The 26,704-nt window shown below is 34.8% G+C and overlaps 1 protein-coding gene across 1 annotated transcript in view; it reads left to right on the top strand.

Annotated features, from left to right (window-relative positions):
• RFC1 (replication factor C1) overlaps window positions 1–26,704 on the top strand; it is a 128,440-nt gene that overhangs the window by 60,626 nt on the left and 41,110 nt on the right. The window contains exons 12-13 of the mRNA XM_089825784.1: window positions 17,541–17,594; window positions 17,950–18,119. Coding sequence (XP_089681910.1) covers window positions 17,541–17,594; window positions 17,950–18,119 — 224 coding nt within the window. The remainder of the gene's footprint in view (window positions 1–17,540; window positions 17,595–17,949; window positions 18,120–26,704) is intronic.

Here is a 26,704-nt window from a genome sequence, read left to right as displayed (position 1 = left end):
ATGAAATATATCAGTGCTGCAGCACTTCGAGTATTTTTCAGTTTCCGCATATGCAAGTATAGACAACAAGTTTAAACACATGATCGATGAAATTATGGAGAAGCGGTAGAGATTTAGGCCCAATAAAATAACAAACAAGCAAATAAATTATTATACTATGGAAGCCATAAATGATGCCGTCATGAGTTGAACTGGTATTGTGGGTCAAGCTTGGCTTAGAGATATGTGTCTGGACAGCGGTTCAATCATACTATGAGACAAAGATGCCTCACCACTCTCCAACATGTGAGAAGAATACGATTCTATTCAAAGAAAGTACAAACACTAATCACTGGACTACGATCGAATTACACATGTCAAAAAATAGATTAAATTGATTGATTCACGATAGGGAGTAGGTTAAGGTATCGACGACAACAAAGATTATGGTTATCCAAAGAATAAAAAGTTGACACCCTCCTTCATTTGGAAAGTCATCGAAGCCCAAGAGTCTCAACATGTCAATGCAAATAAATTTAATAACTACATAGAGAGATATGCGGCAGCATAAGTATTTAAAAGTGTAAAGTGCAGATAAGAAAGCATTCACCTTTAACAAAGCGAAACACAGATATAAAATGACTAACTCCTTTTGCCCCTCATGTTGGGTTCATAGAGTATAATTTTCAGAATGGAGTTACAAGAAAGGTGATTGAAAGGTGGCAAACACTAGTTATGTTCTAAATTTGCAAGGAAAATCAAAAGCCATCAATAAAAAAATTGATGGAGAAGTAATATTAAAACATTGACATAAGATGGAAATAATAATAAAACATTGATGCAGGGTGAAAATAATAGTTTCTCCTTATATTTATTATAATGATATTTTATTACAAATTTTCTTAGTTCGTTTGCATGCAAGTGAATATTTTTACCATCTTATTAAATGTGTTGACCCGATTAGCTCATGGTGATCGCTTGGTATACCCTTGCTTGCCTTGTCCATTTTCCATCGGCCATGGTGGTTTAGAACTCTACCTATTAACTCAATGGTAGGTGGTGCCCCCATACCCAATTCCATCTTTGGCAATGCTTCCCCCTCTCTTCGTTGCGTTCTTGCAAAAGAAAATTACCATGGTAATAACATATTTCCCAAATCATTTTAACAAAATCAAATACCCATGTCAACTAACCATTTTCAATTCATATGACATCATAATGATTAACCAATATTTCTTATTCCCATGAAATCATAACAAATAATTGTTTTTCATCAATCAATTCATGTTTGCATGAAGTCTCAACAGTTATTGTAACAACCACTTTTTCCGGGTCTTAATTAACAACTAGCATATCATAGAAATACAGTTACTACTTCATATTCATGGGAAAGAAGTTATGACAGTTATGTTCAAGTGAATGAGCTTAATGGTTACAATTAGTTAAGCAGAAATTTCATAACTAACAATTGATAGCATCATCAATAAATCTAAATAAAGAATTTGGGTTTTACATATCCCAAATTTTGAAACTGGAATCCACCTAGGGCAACTTTTGCAAAACCCAGGTTAATCCACATATACCACTTAGGGCACAAATAGTTAAACCACTATATCATAATGACAAATACCATTTAGGGCATCAAATACCATTGTATCATGATGATACCATTTAGGACATCAAATACTACTATATCATCCCTTTTCTTTTTGTTGCTAACTATGGCAATAACATATAGTTAGGAAATATTTTCATAATCATTATTTACATAAACGAAAGATAAAAGTAACAACCATAAGATAAGCCTATCTCATGCATACAAATACATTTCATGTTTAAATGGAAGATCAACTAATCTAACTGGTTACCAAATTACATTGACGAGAAAAGTTGATTTAATTGAAGGGATTAACTGATTCAACGATATAATTCAATATGACATATCTTCAACTTGTAATTTCAAATATCATAAAAGTAAGATACCTGTTACCAAAGATGTTGAATGCATAACTTATCTCTGTCTTGTGCATGTCTTGGCATCTGGTGGAGAGGGGAAACATTGTCAGGTGATTTACCTCCTAATTGACCCCTGAATATCCCCACACAATCTCAATTGAGAAAGGCCCTCCCTACCTGGAAATAGACATGGAACACCTTGTCCATCCACCAAGCATCTTGGTACTAGAGTATCAATCCCACCATTGGACTAGGCACCAAGATCTAAACATGGGTCTACCATGAGCTGATTTAGTTAGTTAGATTTGATTATAGTTTTACTGATTTAGATTTACTTTTTCTTGCAGGGATATTACCATCATCACCCTTCATCTCGACCCTACTGGTCCTCATGGATGAATTTTCTGGGTGGATCCTTAAGTGAATTTTTGGTTTATAAATATAAGGACTGCCATCTCAATACGCCCAGACTGGCCAATGGCATTACAAAATGAGAAAATATAATTCCTTGTAGATTATTTCGATATCATACTGGTGTTGTACTCATCTCAAAGGGTATAATGACAATACCCCTGCATGAACTAGCACTCTTTCACATAGATTCAAAAAGATTGCACAATCATACTCAATGTGCTTTCATGGACATATTCTTTCAAATTTCATGATGACTCCTTACAGCAATATAGGAGAACAAAATAATTGATTGCATAGATTGTGAATCTTGCCAACTCGGGATTAAAGAAAGTTATTTATGCCCTCTTTGATAGGCAATCAAATGGTTCTATTGTTCTTCTTCTGCAAGAAAAACATAAGGAAAAACAAAGTATAAATCATGACCTGCATAAGGTATAGCTCGACTTGAGCACTGTATGCAAACAATTGATGCTGGAAAAAGTGACACTCCTGTACAAGAAAGATTCGTAAGTATTCATTGTGAATATGGATGCTAAATGTCTCAGTCAAAGGCCGACTCTCTTAATCACCGTGATACCATATGCACTTGCTTGGGAAAGAACAAAGCTATAGGTGGAAAAGATGAATTTCGGCAATGAGCAGAGGTAAGGAACTTAAACTCCTGTCTAAGAAGAGGAAGAAATATAAAAAGCCATTGCTTGAGAAGAATGATTGCTTGCATAGTCTTGATGAGTGCAGAAAAAATGAACCTCCCGCAAATGCACATGTGGTTACAAAAAGGCCGAGGTGGCAGGCGTTAGCCAAATATCAGTGTTATAAAGAAAATATATTTCCATTGCTTTAATACACATCACCATCGGTTGGAATATTGGAAGGAGCATTTGAAACATAAAAGGCCCAATGGAAAGATAGGCCATCACTCAAATCCATTGGAACAATAATAATGATAATTATAAAGGTTCTCCCTCCAAAAGATTTAAAATATATTGGCAACATGGTATCTTTGCCACCTCTATTTGTACGTAAACATATACATATATGTGCATAAATTTAATTGTATATTTCTTTTGTATCCTTACATTGATTTACACACATATATACATACATATACATATACACAAACGCGCGCGCACACACACATGTAAGTATAGATGTCATGATAGCATGGTGTCAATATATGGAATATAATCAGGAGACTCCGCAACGATCTCAGAGAGAAAAGGTAACAATTCATATCATTATTTAAATGCTTAATGTTTTTCTTTAATTGGTAAGTGTTATAAATTGATTGGTTAGCTCATGGTCGTCCAATGTACACTCTTGCTTGCTTAGCCGTTTACCCTTAGTCATGGTGGTTCAAGACTCATATCTATTTGCTCAGAGATAGGTGGTGCCCCCGTGCCCAGTTCCTTTTTGGCAATGCTTTCTCCCCTTCGACGTGCTCCTGTAAGGAAATGAAATTTTTCGCAATTATATCATAATCCTCAACATAATCAAAATTACCATAACAAGTTATTATTCATATCCTTCATAACGACTAACCACCATTTCACTTCCCAAGATTTCAAGATAACAATATAATAGCATTGTAATGATTAACCAACATGTCGTCTTCATATGAAAATTATAACGATGAACCATCTTACCATTTCACATAACTAATTTTACCTATCAACTAACTTCGTGTGAAACCTCAACGACTATATGGACATTTTTAAATTGAGTTGAAAATTGGGATGTAACAGTTACATAGAATATTTTAAAATTGAGCAAAATAGGGGATGTAACAACTGTGGTCATCACAGTCGATATCATTATTGACTGTGATAACTATCTGTTATCCTTGCTATATTAATATATGTCTATGATAGTCGATACATATATTTATTTTACTAATCGATATTAGTTGATATCACAAACAATATTTGCTATGTGTGATTATAATATATAATAATATTAATATGTTTATATATATGTATGTATGTTTGTATGCATAATATATCTCATATAAGCATATCTACTTAATAATTATTATGAATGATAATGCTCTATGTTAACATTAGTGAAGGATAGATATAAAACATTTAAGGTTGATAGTCTATTCAAAATTTGATTTCATCGATTGGAATCATCTCATCGAAGCTATAATCATTTTGATTTGGAGAGAGACGGATTGCTCAAGGGTACACAGAAGATCAAGCTATATTGGATGAAGAAGAAGAGAGAGCCCAAAGACTTGAAAGTCGAATCCAAAGAAGACGTCCATGTAAAAGAACAACTCAAAGGAGACTTCAACATGAAAGACAAACCTTAAGAAGACTTCAATGTGAAAGAGAAGTTGAAAGACTAGCTCCAAGAGCTCAAGCTCAAGAAAAACAAAGGAGATAAAACCAAAATTAACACCATATCAGAGTCACAAGCTAGATAGAATAAATTCATCTTCGCTAGAGAAGTTACAAAGAGTCTAGAGGTCAACTCCAAAGAAGCAAAAGGATTTGATAGAGTTAAAATTTCGTAAGCGAAAGAAAGCAATCAAACTACTTATATAAGTGGAGCTGATCCTTGAATTTCACAAATTTCATCTCAAGCAATTCAAGTTCAAGAAGCTCTAGTTCAAACAGTTTCAGTACAACAAGTCAGTATGTCTCAAGGAGCTCCCAATGGTGCAATTTGGTAGATTAACAACCCCTCTCCATTGATTTTCAATGATTATCATGATATGCCTAAGAACCTAGAGATGTTTTCCACTAAGTTTCAAAATGATGATCTAAATTCAACATCGGAGGAACTTATCAAGATTTTTGAGGATGCATTATGCAAAGGACACATTCTACACACAATCTACATCTCTCGAGAACCACAAATGCATTGTCAAGGTGTACAAATACAAACCTAAACACAAAGTGAGCCATTAACCCTGCCAAGTGGGAAGCCATCAAAGCTTACTTTGTAGAGAAGCAACAAAGCAAGTTCATCTTCTCAGGTTCATTGCTTAATTTTTCTAGAATTTTTCTAATTATGTTAATAAAGGGCATCTTCAAGTACCTTTGTCTCCTATTTTGAAAATTACCTGTATCTATTTTTTTGTTCTACTTGTATCACTTGTTTCCATGGTATGCAATTTCAAGGTAGCTTGATGGCTTGATGTTTGACAATAAAGTTCTTGTTGGGACATTAGAGGTTTTATGTGCTCATCCCCCATGTTTTGCTTGTAGGACATGGTCCCATGTAGGTGATAGCTTGGTGGTCTGACAACTTTGCTTTATTTTGCTAGGGGTTCAAGAATTTTGATTCTTGATTTTCCAAAGTCTAAAAGGTGCCAAGCAATTATTTTAATGTTGGTAAAGGCTTGATGTTGCTGAAAAGATTTGAACAAGTAATATTTTACATGTTTCTCCTCCATCTACCTGCATTGATGGCATCGACTTGTATAGTCACTAAAATAAATGCAGATGTCCTTCGATTTGGAACATATTGTGTGGCATTTATTTCCTCCTGTGGATTTTGTAATGCTACAAATTAGGGTTTTGGCCTAGATGTTTATTTTGTGTTTTTAAACTCATTTCAAAGGAGGGAGATTATTCTCAATATGCTAGATGTGTCAGAGTTTTCCAAGTTTCAAATTGTTGAAAGTCAGTTGCAAAAGCGTAGTGAAAGCTAGGATGCTATAAATTACATCCTTAATTTGCTTTGTTTTCTTTTCAGTGTTTTGAAGTGTTTTATAGAAGTAGATGGAAATGCAAAATATGTGTTTGAGTATAGACATATATTGGAATAATAATGAATTGAAATACACGTCAAGTACAATATTTTTGAAATATGCACAACCAATAGTAAACCGACAAGACAATATATCATCAAAACTAAAGATATCTAGATGGTGAAATTGCATTACAACGCAAAATCAGACAGACATTTGCTGATTACAAATGGCAATGATAAACAGAAATGAACCAAAAAACTAGGCTCATAAACCCTAGACACCACCTTTGAGAATGGATTCCAAATGATGTGAACTAGATTACTAAGCTGCCAAACCCTAGTCGTCCGAAATGCCTTAAGAAATCTGCTTGAATATTACACGACACCTCTAGAAATCCCAATCGTGCTAATGCAGCCTATACAACCAGCCACAAGGAAGTATGACCCGCTATAGAGAAGGTACCACTGGCTAGAAAGTTACAAACAATAAGTTAAATCCTTGAATGTTCCTTGAATCAGCCACCCACAAATTTTCTGTGTACATTTTTGTAGTTTTATGTCAAGTTCTCTAGACTATTGAGGATATTTGCATTATCCCTATAGCCATCATGGAGAACTAAGCATTCTTGGTGACACTTTCTTGTGTTCATTGATATCCACACTCGAGGCAATCTCCAATGATTATAAATTGAAGTATGGGTAATACCTGATCCGTCATAGTCTACCATTCAAGATGAGAGAGATTACTATTACAGTGAGCTTCCGAGGGAGCAGCTAAAGGTTCTTGACATCCAAGGACCTTGATCATTTTTCTTAAGAGGTAGTCAAACACTTGAGAAGGTTGATACAAGATTCAGAAGGAGTTTGTCAGTTCGTGGTGTGATCTGTTGTAATGCATTCTTCTCTATGAGAGAGAAGGTTGAGTTGAAACCTCTTTGTTTCACTTTCTCATATGGTTGACAGTAGATGTCATGTGTGTGATGCCATGACAATATCACATGAGAGAATTTGTGGTGAATATCTTTGTACTTGTGATATTAAATTTGAATATCTTTGTGAGGTGACGATTTCACAATGATAAGACACTTGTACAATGCTACCTTCTTTGTGAGGTGATGATCTCACTACGATGGTTGATAAATCCATTATGGTGGGTAACACGTGATATTTGATAACATGCCATAGTGGTTTATATCTTAAATCCATTATGGTGGCTAACACATGTGATGATACCTGATGGCATGCCATAGTGATAGATATCTTAAATCCATTATGGTGGGTAACACGTGTGGTGATAGTTGACAACATGCCATAATGGTAGATATCATAAATCCATTATGGTGGGTAACATGTGTGATATTTGATGACATGCCATAAAGGTAATTCTTTAAATCCATTATGGTGGGTAACACGTGGTGATACTTGACGACATGCCATGATAGTAGTTACCATGATCCATTATAGTAAATAGCACATAGGGTGATATCTAACGAAATGCTATTATGGTAGGTATCTTTACATCCTTCATGGTGGATAACAAATATGGTGATATCTGACAACATGTCATAAAGGTAATCCTTTAAATTCATTATGGTGGGAGATTCTTGTGATAGTTTCCGACGACATGCCATAATGGTAGAAATACTCAATCTTTATGGTGGATAGCACATATGATATCCGATAATATACCACAAAAATAATTTTTACAGCCACTATGGTGGATATTGTATAAATTAATATATTTTCACCTAATATATAAAATGCCTCCCTAGCTAAAAAGGGAGTTTTGAAGTTTGCTTTAGGAGGCTTACATATTAGATTCATAAGGATGCCTCAAATAATGCTTTGTATTACTTGAGACATTGACTAAGAAGTTGATTCCTATCTAGCTAAGAGGGAGTGTTAAAGATATTGTTAGGAGGACAAACTAGAAGTTATCAAGAAGGATTCCACTGTAGCTAAGAGTGAGTGTTGATGTTATTGCAGCTATGGTCAGATTCCTTCTGATCAATATAGATAGCATAAAGGTTGTGATAATATAATTATTTTATTAATATTAATTATAATATATTTTATATGAAGTTGAAAATGTAACTATTATATTGTATAATAATATAATATTATATTAATAATAAATATATTATATTATAATAACTATTATATTATATTATAATAGCTAGGTTGCATGGGTACACGTATCCACACCCTTGGTATGCGTACCCACGTACTCAAGTACTGGGTACTCAGTGGAAAGTATCATAGCTTAGGACCTTGATTAAGATTTCTGATTTTTTTCCGGTTTTTTGTTTGTATATCAGTGTGTTGTTTATCAAACCTAATTCAATGTGTAATTAGTTTGAAACTTTGATACAATACTGATTAACATTAAACTTTATCACTGTTCAAGTCAGCAGTTTATCATTTGCAATATGTCATTGTTATATAGTTTGTGATCTTCTTGTTCATGTTTAAAGTTTGCCTTCTCTGTTATGCATCTAAACATTTATCATATATTATTATTACAAACATATAGCAAATCTGAAACCGAAAACAATACATTACATTTGCAAGCTTTATCAATGTTTGTTTTCAAAACCGTTGTCATGGCTCATAATTTATGATATTTCTATAAATATTAAATTACCATTAAATTTTTTTTTGACATACCCAAGTACTCTTGTCCCTTATTTTGAAAAATACCCATACCTGTACCGTAAGCACCCAAGGACCTCTGTCCTTGTGCAACCTTGTATAATAATTGTAGTATAACATTAATTATGCCATAATGAAAGGTGGTATCCCTTTGGTCACAGGGCACCACCAACATATAAGTAGGAATATTGAGTCTTCCTCCACATATGTTTTTTTAAATAAATAAAATATATACTCCAATATTTTTAATAAACCAAAATACCCTCTGTGCCAAAACAATCATGATGCTGAGTCATCATATCCAGCGGTGATTAAATCTGAAATACATAGAATTAAGGTAGAAGGCGCTGATAGGAAAAACATCCTCGATATGATGAGAAAGCCCTGTTGAGTCTCAAAGCTGGACGAAATAAAAACAAATGAGGGCCAAAAGACTCTTGAAAAGGAGATGAAGCTGCTGAAGAACAGAACCAAGGAATGAGATAGTAGTTTTACGTCGAGTTCTTGCAGTTAACAGAATGCTGCTGAGTTGATCAATGGATGGTAGTTAAGTGAATTTTGTACATCTCTTCTATTAATAATATACTTGACCTCTTTCCCATGTGGAGTTTCTTCCCATAAGGTTTTTCTCCATGCAATTTTGGTGTCAATCATGGTTCGCTAATTTTATACTAAAGTTGAATGTGTAACTACATAATCTCAATTTGGTTATCTTATTTTCAGATTTGCCTTTACATTTATAAGTTACCATTGTAGCTTTATTTATAAGTTCCAACATTGATTGTATATTCACATCTCTTAGTGATGTATCCTATATTTACTCACCTCTCTCTGATATGAGCATCTCCTAAATCTTGCATACCTTGTATATTTGCTCATTGCATCCAATAAATAAGAAAAACATTATATTGTTATATCGGTCTTTTTAGTATTTTATGATTAGCTTTCAGGCATTGGTGATCTTGGGTGGCTGCCTTCATAGTGAAAACTTTTATTTTGGATTTGTAGGATACCTCAAGACCAAATCCATAGGGTTGTAGCCTAAAATGTTGCTATTGTTAGCATTGAGGTGGCTAGAGGTCTGCTTAGGCAGTTAACTGCTCTTCTTTCTTTTCTTGTGTGTTGCATTCTCCTACTTTATTTGTTTGAGCGGAAACTGGGGAACCTTGTGGTCAGAGTGACTGATGATTTCTGTATAAGAAATAGTCTCACCATTGGTGCAGGGCTTTTACAATTGTGTAGAGCTATTTCTCTTTGGCAGATCACCTTCAGATAGCGCCACTTTATGTTTCTATAGTGATCTAAACTGAAATACTTGATAGCTTGACAATAACACAATATATTTGCACAAATTCTGGCACCTTTTTATTATTGAGATCCCAGAATGGACAGGGTGAGAGCATAATGGACAGGGTGAGAGCATACGGTGACTAGAATGTAGTTGATATGAGACCAAGTGTGCTTGCTGGTGGCAAGCCGTGCAGCCAAAGATGCATTTAATGACATTTTAGACTAAATTGGGAAGCTGTCTTTCAGCTTTCATCAACAATATTCAAATCAATCTGGCAGAGAACCACTAAGGTTTCTATATCTAATTACCTAAATCTTCTATGAGCAGTAATGATTAATTCCAGTCAATACAATGGCCTAACACAAATGTGAATTAATTCAGTATGCTGCTACAGATGTACTTTTGATCTTTTCAGATTTGACCATCAATATCTAAATCAATCTGGCAGAGAACCACAGAGATTTTTACATTTAATTACCTAAATCTTTTATGATTAGAAATAATGATTAAATCCAGTCAATACAACTGCCTAACACAAATTTGAATTAATTCAGTATGCTGCTATCAATATACTTTTGATGTAAACAATAAAATAATTCCCAAATTTGCGTTTTACTAGACAATGCAAAGAGGTAATTAGATATATGAGAGGATCTTAATATCAATGCTTAAACACTTCTGAAGCACTGCTGATTATTTATTAAAGCTGAATTGAAACGGATAGATGCAAGAATGGTTTATGGCAGCAATAATTAGACTACTCAGAAGATTCAGTTTTACTTATTTCTTTTCTCTCTTTACTAGTATAGATAATTATATGACGATCCTCAAGTGTATGACATCCATCCAAGCACATCCAGGTGCTCAGTATTGAGAACACTGTGATTCATATTAATTAGCAAGACTTTCGCTGAGGTGTAATATCCAAATCCTACATAAGGCTGCACTAGATACCAAGCAGAATAGACAATTGAGGTATGACACTCAACATAGTCTGTATGTAGCAATAAAAATTGATTTGTGCTACTTTAATTTGATGGCATAGTTTCTGAAATACCCATGACACCTTTTGTCTGTATACGAGAATATTTCCTTGTACAACATCACCTTTAATATGCTGTGGCAGTCTTGTTCTTGTATGACAACTGAAAGTATAGGAACTCACTTGATAATAAGTTGCATTAAAAATTAAAGGGAGTATGACAAGGTCTTAAGTGGTGCCTTGTTTGCAGAAAATCTACCTTATAGGAAACCATTAAATGAGAAATATAGGTCATGATTTGCTGTGCACGAGTCCAGCTGGACACAGGAAAGCCAGGTCATCTATTTGCTTCTGAGGTTGGTCAGGTCTTCCATTTGCTTGTTTTAATTAAGTAAATAAATGAAATATCAAGAAATAAAATTATTGAATGTTTTCAAAAGTCATTTTGGCTGACCTAGGAGGATGTTTTCTTAATAAAATAATCAAATAAATTTTGTAATAAGTCTGCCCTCAGGCAGACCAATGGTGGTTATCTTTTAACTGACTAGTGCTTTGTATACATATCTGTGGTTGTGGAGCTTAGAGGATCATCAAATAAGTTTCATAGTCCTTAAGGGTCCGTTTGGTTCGTGGAATTTAAAAAACCCAGATTCCTACAAACCTTGGTTTAGCCAAATCAAGGTTTTGTATATTTTCATTCTGATTTTTGGGATTTTACTGAAACCGTTTGTTTCACTCGGAAGATGCGTGTGAAGACACATTTTTATGCGTAAGCTTGGAGTTGGCAAATTTCAAAAAGTAGTCCAATCTATTGTTTTTACACTCCTTAAAAAACAAAACCAGGTTTTGATTTTCAATTCGTACTATTTTTAGGAAGTTGGAAATCCTGGTTTTGAGGCAAAATTGGAAGTCCCGTATGCTAATTCCATTTTGCAAATTTTAAAACAACCGCACAAATTTTCAAATCCGGGTTTTGAAAAAGCCAATTCCTGTCATCTTCCAGGAACCAAACGGACCCTAAATGCAACTGTACCCGTATGCAGACCTGAGAGTTGCATAGCAGTGGGACAAAAACCACACTGCTTTGCTGTTTGTGGTTGCCTGAGATGCCAACCTCAGGACCTACAAGGATTTTGTTACCAGTCAGAAGATAACACCAGCAAGTGAGAACTTGGAAGTAGACACAGATTATCTATGAGGACATTCATGCTGTAGAAAGCAGAATCTTGTCATTTTAAGGACAGGATTGATAATTCTGGCCCGGCAATTACAATCTGTCCAGCTATCTGTTCCATCCTACATGTCAGATATACCTTACTGTGTCTGCAACAGCAGCAGTGTGTTCAATTAAGCTAATAAGGGTTGTGTTTTGTAATTGAGCCATTTGCAAGTCTGATATTGTAGCCATATCAGAACAAAGGAAGCTATTTTGCAACAGGTTACTTGTTATCTAAAGACTGTGTCGTCATATTAAATTCTGATTTCTGTAATTCATTGCAGCTGTGTGTATACTTTATTGGTTTCCTGTGTTTGAATATCAAAAGCTGATTATTTATAGTAACTGGTGAAGCAAGATCAAACTGTTCCAGTTGTAATTTCTCATTGCTGTGCAACATATAACTGTTAAATTGCTGTGCAACATATAACTGTTAAATCTGAATATGGGAATATTATGAGCTGAAATGATATTTCAGTTTCATAATTTTCTGTATTAAAGGACTTAGATATTCTGAGTTGGAATATTTCACAACAAATAGAAAGAAGGTACAAATCTTGAATATGATCTGCAAATCTTCAAAAGCACAAAAAACCTTTAAAACAATTTGAAGCTAGAATGCTTTTGCAACTTTTAGCATAATGGTGATCCTCGGATAGAATCACTTTAGATGATTCAGATTCAGAGAGTTTTTGTTCCTATGCAAGAAGATGAACACACTTTTGTTGCTTGAAAGAAAAAAACAATTTTATTTCAGAGAAGTGTATTGTTTCTTTTATGCCCAACTTCTCCTTTTCTAACCCTCTTTCTAAGTAAAAACACCTCCTGCTTTATTCTGAAAGTGACTAGAAATATCTTTTTAATATTATACTAAGTTGTCGGTTTGGGTTTGGGTTTGAGTTTGCAGGTTTGGTCTTTTTTTGAGGGGTTTGGTTTCATCCGTACAAAAATGTGTCTATATATATAAAGTCTTATACAAGATTAATAAACTTAAAATTTAATATTATATTTTATAGTATGATAATAAAGATTATAAGTTGGCTACTGTTGTTAAGCAAATTCTTTTCTTCTCTTCCTCTTTTCAGTTCATTAGGTTCACGTATATTCCTCGTGAATGGAATAGAACTGCTGGTTGTTTAGCCAAATGGGCATCTAGTCATGATCCGGGTTGGAATATTAGGGATAGGAGGCAACTGTCCTTTGAGATGGTGCAAGAATTTGATGATCTTGTTGCTCAGGATCGAGCTCCTTGTTGAGCTCTCCTTGTTGTATGCCTTTCTGTCTTAATAAAATTTTACCCCTCTTTTTGCAAATAAAGATTATAAGTCTATAACTTTTATAGTCATAGCTATAAAATTTATTGCTTTTATTAAAAATGAATCTAACATAAACCTCTTAAATTTCATATTTAAAACAAACATTGACACGTTTTGCTGTCATCATTTATTTATTTACTTTTATAATTATGGTTTTATTTGAAATAGTTTAGTTAATTTAATATTACTATTTTACTTTTTAAGGATAATTATTTTCTTAAATTATAAAACAATAGTCATTTAAATTGATTTTTAATAATTATTTTATATTTGGTAATATTTTAATATAGATTTTTTTCATGATACATAAATAATTGTATTATTAATTTCTGTTGCTTATTTTATGTACTAATTTCTAATTCATATTTATGATTTATCTCTATATCAATTATGTTCTTAAAACAAGCTTTTTAATATTTTATATAAAAATTATAATTTTTTAAAAACAGAAAAAAAGAAAAAGACATTTTAATCAATTCATGGTATTATTTTTAAAATAAAATTGACAGTTATACATATTTAAAAAAAAAATCTATAAAAATAAATAATATAGATAAAATAAAATAATTGACAACTATAATGTAAGTTTATTTGTATTATTAATGTCGATAGGCATTCTCCAATGGCAGAATGGGGGAGTGGGATGGTGTGAGTGTGCTAATGTTAACTTTTATTCTTCTAGGTTAAATTTGACAACTATCTACATGTCAAAAGTTTAAATCTTATTATAAATAGAATATACTTTTAAAAATAATTTAATAAATACCACATAAAATATCCATTTAAATTATAATATTTGGAGATATAAATCATCCATTTAAAAAAAAAGTTAAATAAAAAGCTTAGGTTAGTAAAAAACTAAATAAATAGAGATAAAGGAAATTAAATAATTTGAGATGTAGTAAATTAAATTATAATTAATGCCGATAGGCATTCTACAATGGTAGAATGGGAGGAGTGGGATGGTGTGAGCGTGTTAACTTTTATTCTTCTAGGTTAAATTTGACAACCATCTACATGTCAAAAGTTTAAATCTTATTATAAACAAAATATTCTTTTAAATAAATAAAATATACTTTTAAAGTTTAAATAAATATACTTTTAAACAAGATATCTATACTAGTTAGTATAGATATCTTAAATAAATCTATCTAGAGAAATGCCAATAGATATCCATTACAAAATAATAATAATTTAATTTACTACATCAAAAATTATTTATATTTCCTTTATCTCTATTTATTTAGTTTTTTACTAACTTAAGATTTTTATTTTAATTTCTAAAAAAATGGATGATTTATATCTTTAAAAATTATAATTTAAACAAATATTTTATGTGGTATTTATTAAATTATTTTTAAAAGTATATTTTGTTTATAATAAGATTTAAACTTTTGACATGTAGATGGTTGTCAAATTTAACCTAGAAGAATAAAAGTTAACATGCTCACACCATCCCACTCCTCCCATTCTGCCATTGTAGAATGCCTATCGGCATTAATTATAATTTAATTTACTACATCTCAAATTATTTAATTTCCTTTATCTCTATTTATTTAGTTTTTTACTAACCTAAGCTTTTTATTTAACTTTTTTCTTTTTTAAATGGATGATTTATATCTCCAAATATTATAATTTAAATGGATATTTTATGTGATATTTATTAAATTATTTTTAAAAGTATATTCTATTTATAATAAGATTTAAACTTTTGACATGTAGATAGTTGTCAAATTTAACCTAGAAGAATAAAAGTTAACATTAACACGCTCACACCATCCCACTCCCCCATTCTGCCATTGTAGAATGCTTGTCGGCATTAATCATTTTGAAAGTATAAGCAAGTTAAGTTCTAGCATGATTTTTAGGGACAATCCAAGCATCATTGAGGTTGTATTAGAGAAACCATGAAGAGCATCTATGAGCATGTAATTTATGTAGTTTTGATTAAATAACAAATAGAAACCATGACACTCCTTTTACGCTTATAAATTTGTTCATACAATTCATTTTAATTTTAAATGTAATAAGAGAAAAGGTGCTGAGTATTGGATAAACTACTAAATTAAAATTCATTTTTTGCCCTAGCTCAACAAACTTAAGGCTTTTACAACTAAACACATTTATAGAGAAGGGTATGATCATATACGCACTAGTAATTTTAGTCTTAATCATGGTACAAGGCTTTAATCTAGAGATAACTTGAGACTTTGGATGGGATAATCCCCCTTTTTTTCATGATGATTCATAATCAGTAAGGAAACTAGCAAATCTCTACAATGGCACAAAATGATAATATTGCAAGCGAATTAATTATCCCAATCCTTTCAAGTACACGGGGATAAAGATTTTTAATTGTGGTTTCCAATGAAAATCTTTCTCAAGAAGCAAATCTATCAATGCTTCTTAGTATATAACCTACTTGTAATCCTAAATAATTTAATTTCTACATACAAGTTCTAACAATGTTTTTCCCCAATTGTAGATCATATTATATGTATTTCCAAACATGCAATTTCTAATGAATAACATAGCAAAATTTTGGTGCTGCGTCAACATCATATACAGGGAATTTAGTGGGATTTTCCACAATGCACATATACTATTTACTAAAACCAATGTCTTTTCTTCAATAATTTTTTCCAGTCATCTGGTCTGACAGTGTCATATCTCGATTGAATTTTTCAGCATAGAAGATTGCAGTTGTGTTCTTTGTGCTGGACCTGTATTGTCATCTTGGAGATCCTCATAAAAATGAATTACATGTACAGTAAGAAAAGGCTAAGTCATATGTATGCAAAAGCTAATCTGTTCAAGACATATAATACTGAACCTTACAAGCACGGAAATCATCTCCAATTATTTCACTTTCTGTCCATCTGGTTCCCTAAAAAACAAAACCTATCGGCTTCTTGTTGCACGAAAATAAAGCATGCAAATGCTAGTATATCATATCTGCTACTATTTTAATTTTTAAGAAAAGCTTTGCCACTTTTTCTATAAACACTTTTCTTCTCAAATAATTAAATATAAGTTGCATTTCTATAAATTTAATATACAATTGCTAGGACAACTTAAGCTATATTGATATGATATTTCTCCTTATGCCTTTAGTCTATGGGAAATAAAACAACAGGCTAGATGACTGTCAAATATGTATATTGAAGAAGGGGAGCATGATAGTTTTACAATACAATGCAAAGGGATGTCCATGGTTGAATTACTGTATTGATGCTTGTAATTGTGTTAGTAGTGTATACGTATTTTCTATTGTGCTCTAAGGGGTGAATGAAGAACCAATAAACACTCAACATTATTGAGGATGTTCTTAAGAGGTTGTGATTGACAACCATTTATTCACACAAAGAAGGCATAAATTGTGCTTGGAGTGGTTTCCAGAATGTAGTGGATTAGGTATCATCACAGGACAGAATTACTTTAAGAGCTGAGCACTAGTTCATGATGATGAATTGTGATGCAGACAAATGAAATCAACACTGGAAAGCTATGACAGGTTTCAGCAAGGTCCGAAGTGTGTGCTGAAACAGATAGAAATTGTACCTCTAAAAAAATGTGAAAATTACTTACAAAGATGTTAGCAAGTACAATGACAGTACCCTTTGACTGTCTTGAAATCTGCAAAGTCTTAGCAGGCTTATCCTATGATTTGTTTGAACGCAAGAAACCAGATTGTTTAAGGTGGAAATATATTCCACAAACTGTTAACCTAAATATCCTAGTTCAGTACTAGGCAAAATAAATAATTTTTAAACCATAGCTACATAAACATGTTCTTTATTGCGAAATATGGCTACAACCGTCTTGAAGACTTAAATCGTTAATGTTTTCTTGCAAATCTGTGTTAGAACTATGGCTGTCACACTTTATTCTCCTAGATTATATCCAAAGTTTTATGATTAATTCTGTGATCTGTCATGTAGGTGAGATTTTGAACATGCATCACAGTCATTAAAACCAGATTTGATTGAGTTTGTATGTCAATTGAAGCAGTCATTTTACTTTAAATTGCAGATGGCTAAAAGGTTGCGTCAAATTGCAGAATTGGAGGGTGTTCAGGTCGATGAGGTATGTTTTTTGTAGACAGAGCATGTACTTCTAGCAGAATATTGCTAGCAGTCTAGTTGCTGGATTTATTCAAATATTCTCATATTTGACTGCTGTTTTTTATTTATTTTAACTACGTGTCAATATCTGAAGTATCCAGTGGGTATTGATTCTTTCTAACAGGATTTTACTTAAATAAGAAAATTGTTATCTGATATGTAATAGACTAAAATTAGAAAGTAACCATTTCTTTTCTTCATAAATCTGAAATTAGGGGATCATTAGGTGTGATAAGATCAACTAAATATGTTTCTAATACTGATTTAAGTTTATGCTTTAACAACTACCCAAAGAATGAATTTTAACTTTAGTGCAGATAGCACTTGAAGAACTGGGTGAACGTGTCAATGGAGATATGCGGATGGCGATAAATCAACTGCAATACATGAGTCTCTCATCTTCTGTCCTTAAATATGCTGATATGAAAGCTCGTTTGCAAAGTAATGCAAAAGATGAAGATGTTACACCATTTACAGCTGTGGACAAGTACTTCATAGATCCTTTAGTTTTTAATAATTATTATTTGTGCTTCTACTGCCTATAATATAGAAATAATTTCTGAGGGAGTTACTGTAATAATATTTTTTGATTTCATTTAAGTTTGTGAATGTTAGAACTTCCCACACGGAGATCTTTTCCACTCCTGGTCTGCAATTGCTCAACATATATATTTGTTTGTCAGTTTTTTGTTTCAACTTATAAGCTAAGTTGCCAGTTCGGATTGGGGTTTGAGATTTGGCTTCAAAATTCGTTCAATATTTTTTTTTTGGGTGGGTTCGAATTCGTTCTAGGTTTATCCATACAAAAACATAAGTTTTCTTAATATTTATACATGTATGTATATGTATACAGCAGAAAATAACTTCATACACCATTGTGTTATTAGTAAAGCAACATAACAAAATACACCACTATACATATTAATGTTTTAATTTACCTTTTTAGCGTTTTTAGTGGTCTAATTTAGGGGTGGAGGCTTGGATTGGCTTAAATAAACTTAAAACAACTTTTAAAAACTTAAAAAAAATCCATCTTCACGCCAAATTTGGCCTGGGTCGTGCCATAGATTTGCAAATTCACCATAAAAAAAATAAATTTGTGTCAGGTTCATGTGACAGAACTTGGGCAGACTTTTACAAGAATATGATAAGAACCATACTTTTGCAAGAACTGGACCAGGCTTTGAGGTTGCCCAGGAAGAATTTTATTAACTTAGCTTAGAAGCATGAACATATGCGGGTATGGTGGATTAATTTCTCTTTTTAAATATTTGTGGTAATTAATGGCCAATTTGGTGATAATAGAGATACTGGATTGTGTTCTAGCATTTGTACCTAAATTTGCACATTGTGGATTTTAAGCTGGTAAAATTAGTTTTTGGCTGGATCCTTAGCCAGTATTGTCAGATTATTATTATTTATTTTCTTCATAAAATTCAGAAATTTGGTTGTTATTGTTAGTGATATTAATGCTATCATTTATCAGTGGTAATTTGAATTGTAATAGTTTTCCATTTTGTTATTATATACGCGAAAGGGAAGATAGTCATACATCTGAAGAGGAGCAATATTTGGATGTTAAGCAACATTCAGTTGCAACATAGTCCAGATTTATTTTCAGTATGACAGGGCTTGATCCTGTTTTTCTGTAATTGGTAAGTTGTCCCCTTTTTAACCACAACCTTAGCTTACTTTTGTCTTAGATTGCATGGTTGAGGGGTACATATTGTATCAAAATCACTCAGGACTTCCACTGGTCCTTGTCCATGTGAAACACTTGTCGTGTCCCCTTCCTGAAATAGGATTTAATAATAAAAAATAATATTTTAATAAAAAATAAAAGAATAAAACAAAAAGTAAATAATAAACAATAATATTTAAATAAAAAATAAAATAATAAAGTAAAAAGTAATTAAATTTTAGTTAAGTCAAATGGCTGGTCAAAACACGTGAATCGAAAAGTTGTGTCTTCCTCAAATGTGCAATATAAAAGGGAGAGGAGAATGTCATTTGAGGGGAAGAAAGGAGGAAAGAAAGATTAGAGGATGGGTATTAATGAAGGAAAGATTTTAGAATGAGCAGTAAATAAGGAGGAATGCAAGTAGCATAAGGTCCATTCTAGTAGTGATGACCCAAGAGGGATTGGGTGGCCGAATGGTGAAGGCCTCTTCATGTACATGCCCATAAAATTTTAGGGGCACTGGCCCATCTGCCCATAGGTTATAAGCCCCCTCTATAATAAGTTGCAGATTATTGCGATAGTAAGGGCCTGTCTTCATGAATAAACTTAAAAAAGGGTCTTAATAGCTTTAACCCTTTCAAGGGCCCTACTATATCTAAGGGGGCCCAACACTAGTAGCAGTCCTACGGGGAATAAAGAGGAATGCAAGTAGCATAAGGTCCATTCTAGTAGAATAAGGAGGAATGCAAGTAGCACAAGGTCCATTCTAGTAGTGGTGACCCAAGAGGGATTGGGTGGCTGAATGGTGAAGGTGTCTTCATGCACATGCCCATAAAATTTTAGGGGCACTAGTCCATCTGCCCATTCTTTTTATAGGTTATAAGCCCCCTCTATAATAAGTTGCAGATTATTGCAATAGTAAGGGCCTGTCTTCATGAATAAACTTTAAAAAGGATCTTAATAGCTTTAACCCTTTCAAGGGCCCTACCATATCTAAGGGGGCTCAACACTAGTAGCAGCCCTACAGGGAACCAGTTGACTAAACAGTCGATTATGCAGATGTTGACCGAGTGAAAGGAGCACCCTTATCAGTTGACCAAGTGAAAGATCGAGACCCACGGCCAACAAGATTTCTTGCTTTACTTGAAATTAAAATTTAGGGCACAAACTAGGGCATTGGAAAGGGGGACAATACGATACATTATACTTGGCATTGGATATGACATTTTAGTATTTTATTGTATATAACTCCTGAATGTATGGTATTTTACCCAATATCAAACATAAATTTATTTGTGGAATTTGTATGTAAGGCCTTGTCACTAAAGTCCATTTGATTTAGTACTTGAGCTTGTTACAATTGACTTTGAAGCATTACCTGATATTGAAATAAGGGGAATTTCTTTTGATTAAAAACAAACACACATTGTGTTGGGAGGTCAGTGCCTCCATCCCCTCTAGGTTGGTGCCTCTGTCCAGCATAGACTGACGGATTGGTGAATGTGCTTAACCGCCTCTCATAGATCCTTGTCTCTGGCTGTTGTAACGTTCATTGATAGCTCGAGCTTTTGGTGTAATGGCAGCAGTGATTCCAACAAGTGGTATTAGAGCGTTGGGTTACGGGTTCAAATCCCTCTGGTCATGCTGAGGGGGGGATTGTTGGGAGGTCTGTGCCGCCATCCCCTCTAGGTTGGTGCCTCTGTCCAGCATAGACCGACGGATTTGTGACATGTGCTTAACCACCTCCCGTAGATCCTTGTCTCTGGCTGTTGTAATGTTCATTGACAGCTCGAGCTTTTGGTGTAATGGCAGCAGTGATTCCAACACATTGGTCTCATTCATGCCCCACTTGTTGCCATTCTGGAGGAACTGTTGAGTTAACATGCAAATATTTGGACGTTATTTAAATCTAGCAACACCAGAAGTAAATGAAGATATTTAATGGTTATATTTCGGATGCAAATTCTGATTGTTCTATATAAATGAAGTCTGAGGTAATTTTTTGTTATCAGAGAATCATTTACTAAATCTAGCAACACCAGAAGTAAATGAAGATATTTAATGGTTATATTTCAGATGCAAATTCTGATTGTTCTATATAAATGAAGTCTGAGGTAATTTTTTGTTATCGGAGAATCATTTACTAAACCTAAAAGCTTGAATGGCTTTTTATACCATTTGTCATGTGGAAAACATATTGGCGTCAATGTTGTCCTAAGAATGGGTAGCTCTAGGGAGGTATTAAGATTCTAGACATGTTCCTTTTCAATTCCATGCATTTGATTATAGAAAGGAATTAAATGGGTTTTGATTCTCACACAACTGAAATTTAGGTTCAGGTTGCTTAATCACTAGCAAAGGTATACCCTATTGGAACAATAGATTACATGGTTGATTATGACTAGGCAGAAATATATCTGATCATGTAGAGCATCAATTGCTTTGCTTGCTTAGATGTTTATACTTCATATACCCCGTCTAAAACCATAATTATGAAAGAAAGATCTAATAATAATAAAACTAAATAAATAAGATATTAGGATAAAAAGCTTTGTCCAAACCACAAAAGCAATTGGCTGATAGAGAATTGATTGTCAATAACAGAGATTGTGTAAAATCCTAGGTTTGTAAATCTTTTTTCTGAATGTAAATCCCATTAATTAGCCAAACACAATTACAAATTCTGAACACAGATTTAATATAATTCAACCGAAGACCAATATCAAGTGTCCTGAATGCAATATATGTGTTGAATTTAATAACACAACGGTTATGCACATAATGCTGAAAGTTAAATATTATAAATTCAAATAGACATGCACTTGGAATCACATTCTAGAATAATATTTCTTTAGTTACGGTCTACAGTTACCTCTGTTTTACCTCCTTGCCAATTCTGCAATCGTTGTCTGTATGATTAAGGAATGATGGCAGTAGACCCCGCCACTTGTCCTATGGTGGCACAGTATTTCTTTATCATCAAATGAATAACTCTGTCGTGCCCGATTAACCTTCTTCTGCTAGAAATAATTGCAAGTACTGCCTGGTAAAACAATATAATCTCGCTGTCTTTTTCTATAACTGCCACCAGATATAGACAATATTGGGTTCTGATACAACAGCCGCTGTATATATACAATATCGACTCCTTGTCTTTTTCCAGAGATGCACCTGTTCAGATTATTTGCTGGCATTGACTGACGTAAAAATCATTAGTAATTTTACAAAGTTCTCTAGGATTTCAAGCCCCAAGATCCCTTTGTTAGACATTTTTCAATTTTATGTGTCTACACATGCCAATACTTGTCACTTCAACACCTTATAATTCTCTATTTGTTTGATCCTGGGAATAAGATGATTCTGTCTGAATCCCACTGCAATAACAAGACTTGCAATGCTGAGACGTATGGAACTCTACTTTCAAACTTTACTTCCACTTGGTCAGGAAGTCCTGACGAAAGGAATTCAAAATACACGTTCTGGACAACTTACAAGTTATCTCCAATCAAGCCTATCGTCTTCCTTCTCCAAACTAACTTTTAAAAGATGATATCTAGTTGCAAATCCCGTAAAATGCCAAAACTGACTTATTAATTAATAATACTTTATTATTTTATTCACAAACTATTATTATTTTATTCACAAACTATTATTATTTTATTCATACTTCTTATTATTTATTCAAACATTTTCCTGGATATGTAAGTTATAAGTTGTTGTCTGTTTGTAGAGAGGAGGTTCTTGCTTTGGTGGGGTCTGCAGATCTGGGTGTGTTGCCTGCCTGATTAGGGATGATATTATCAGTTCTACCTTAGTGGCTCACTCTAACACCTGTGCCAAATTCATATGGGTTTGTATCAGCTGTAGGAATCACCATTAGAGAGACATCTTCATTGTTGTGTGCTCTTTTCTGTCGGCCTCTTTTCCCTATGCCATTCACTGTATCGAGGATGGGGACCCATATATTGACCTTTATGAGTGTGTCTGTTAGTTTTCCGTTGTGCGCGGCATCATCATTCTCGGGGACTTCAATGCACAGACTAGAGATCTCTAGACTCCTCTACATGACTGTTGTTCTGATTTGATTTGCATTTCGGAGATAGATCCGACTAGTTTGGGACTTAAATGTACTTCTAATGATGTTCTTGGGCCGCTTTCCTATTATGGTTGCCATCTCCTCCAGCTTTTTGATTCCTCTGGTCAGGTGATTTTAAACCGTCTCTCTTGCTTTCCTGGTTCGGAGCTCTTTACCTACTGGCCTCATTGTGGGGGTGCAAGCATTGTGGACTATGTCCTCACTTTTTCCTCTTTCATTCCCTTTATTCACAGCTTCATTGTTTCGCGCTTCCCCTTAGCTGACCATGCTCTCCTCAGAATTGCTCTTTGTGTTTCCCCCCACCCATTGCCTTCTCTCCAACCTCCTCGCCTCTTGTTTGTCGTTACTCGTCCTCCTACTTACTTCCGCTTCCTTGAGGACGATTGTGAGCTCTTTTCCTCCCATCTTAGGAGGCTTCTTACCCTTGCTTGCTTTAGCGATTCTTGTGAGGCCTCCTCCATGTTTGATTTACTTGCTGCTGCCATTTGGGAGTCCGCTCTCCTTTCCATCCCCCACCGAACCAAACACTGGAACACATGTGCTATGAACCAATGGTTCGACACTGACTGCAAATCCTTCCATTGCTCCGTGCGTTCTACTTTTGAGGCCCATTCCCTCGCTTTTGCTCGCCTACGTTCTTCTTACCTCCATTTTCTTTGCTGCAAGAAACGGTCCTTTGCGCGTCTTACTGCAAGTCCCTATGCTCCAAGCTTATCCGCAATCCCTAACTCTTCTGGTGTACCTTGTTCCCTTGCTGTCCCCCCTCCCCCTCCACCCTTGGCTTTTGCTCGCTGACCTCTTACACTATTGCGCTTTATGACATTCTTGGCCAGCCATCTCTCCACCCCATCCCGCCTCCCCACTGCCGCTTGTTCACCCCCTCACACATTTATGAGGCTGTTAGATCTATGAGATGTAGTAGAGTGGCTAATGAGGAGGGTTTCCAGGCCAAACTTTTCAAGTCTGGTACATTGGTCCTTGGCTTCTACCTCCCTACACTCGTTAATAGAGTGGTTTGTATTGGTTTTTTTGATACTTGGTCAAGGCACTTGATTTATCCGATTCATAAGACCGGGCCTGTCTTTGACCCCGACAACTACAAGGCCATCATGATTGGGCATACATTTGCCAAACTTTATGCTACAACACTGAATGCTGTACTATCTAGAGAGCTTAACAGGAGAAGTTGTAGAACTAGAGGCCTGCTAGGCTTTTGGGTTGACTACTAGACCATGGATCACATCTTGACACTGCGAGCTATTATTGAGGAGGCTAGGCATCGTTCAACGAAAGTCTACTGTTGCTTTGGAGAGTTTTGCAAGGCTTTTGATTGCGTTCCTAGGGTGGCTTTATTCCAGAGGCTTAGAGATATTGAGATTTCAAACATGTTGTTAACTGCTATTATGAGATAGTATGAAATTGTGGTGGATAGATTCAGGACGCCTGAGGGCTTTTTAGTTTTGATCCAGAGCACCATTGGGGTGAAGCAGGGCTGCTCTTTCTCCCCCACTTTGTTTGGTTTGTATATTGACGAGCTTGAGGACTTGCTCAAGAACTCCTTGCTTCCCAGTGATGGGTGTTTCTTACATCAGGTCTTGATCTCCTTTCTCCTTTTTGCAGGTGACCCGATTGTTCTAGTTTCTTCTCCTAAGGGTTTACAGAGGCTCCATGATGGTTTGGCTTCCTTTTGTGATCAACGACAGCTTGTGCTCAATCTTGGTAAGACTCAGGTTATGTTCTTCGATTGCTTGAAGACCTCTCATCTTCACTTCTTCTTTCAGGGCTAGGAGATAGAGATTATTTTTTCATATATGTACCTCAGGGTGAAGTTCTCTGGACCTTGCTTCAGTTTGAGACTGACCATTCAGTCCAAAGTCAGTAAGGGCATGGGCTCCCTTGCCATGCTTGAGAGACAGTGCTTCAGACATCATTTTTAGGACATTTCGTCCAAGCTGTTCCTCTTGGATTCCTTGGTCCGGCTGACTATTTTTTATGGCTCTGTGGTTTGGGGGCCTTCTCTTCTTGCCTCGGATTGGGCCTCGATCGAGTGCATTAAGACTTTGCTTCTATGATGTATCATTAGATGTCACAGGCTCACCCCTCATAGTATTATCTTAGTTGGGTTCAATGCTCATCCCTTCAGACTTGCGGCCATATTTTACTTGATTTGGTTCCTTCATCACCTTTGTGGTTTTGCGGATTCGACTACTGATCGACACAGATACTCCTACCTGGCCTACTGCTCCTCTATTACGGTTGCGAGCTCCAATACTAGCACTAGAGCTCGTTGCTAGTACACTCATGCCACCTCTTTGTTGAGCTCGATTGGGATTGATATTGACTGCCTCCCTCCCTATTAGTTGTCATTGGATGCTCCTGCTCACCTCCTTCCCTCACATCAAGAGTTGAATGAGCATGTCAGACTTGATATCTTCAGACAATACATTACTACTACCTGGAGTAATCCTCTTGGAGGATTATGTCCGAGGTTGGCCTTTTATGCTGAGCATTTTCTAGAGATCCGTGATGGGGTTACTGTTCGTTCTGGCTACTTATCTTGACGTTGGTGTCATGCCCTGCGTATCTCTCTGAGCTCCTTCAGAGTTGGCTCTCACCTCTTCGGGCTCAGACTGACCACCATATGGATAGAGATGACCGAATTTGTCGGCTGTGTACTTTAGCAGAGGTTGAGACAGAGATTCACTTTATTTTCCGTTGCCCTATCTATTATGAGATCAGAGGGAGATTTTATTGCCTATTCAGAGATTGTTTCTCTCTTTCAACATTCTTCAGTTACATTGATCAGCAGTGCCTCACACTTTACCTCTGGGAGGCCCCCTTGCTTCTTGATCATACTTCGCAGTCACTACTTTCTCAGTGTCATACCTCTGATCAGCTCATCATTGCCTTTTTCTCACCCTTGTTTCTGCCATTGGGTGTGAAAAGGTTGTCCAGTACCACCACCATTGGTCACTCCAGATCTGTGAGACCTTGCAACAGTCTTTCCCGGTAGTGACACTCCTCCAATGGTTCTCAGGGACAATCCAGGGCTCTTGATCACTTGTAGTTATACCCTTCTACGACCAATTTCTTTTTGCCGAGGAAGGACCCCTATTCCTTGCCTTGGCATTTCTCTTCTTACTTCTTGCTTGCTTTTTCTCAAACACCGTTTGGTGCTCCTTACTCTGTCAGCTCTCTTGGTTGTAAACTCTTAGTCCCATAAACCCTTTTGTGGTCTTCCGTTGGACATTAATAATATTATCTTATCTTTATTAATTATAATATATTAGTCAAT

This window comes from Cupressus sempervirens, chromosome 4 (assembly GCF_028749045.1).
Source record: "Cupressus sempervirens isolate cs-2001-9-10 chromosome 4, ASM2874904v1, whole genome shotgun sequence".
Classification (NCBI taxonomy): domain Eukaryota; kingdom Viridiplantae; phylum Streptophyta; class Pinopsida; order Cupressales; family Cupressaceae; genus Cupressus; species Cupressus sempervirens.
This window is presented reverse-complemented; position numbering and strand designations above follow the sequence as displayed.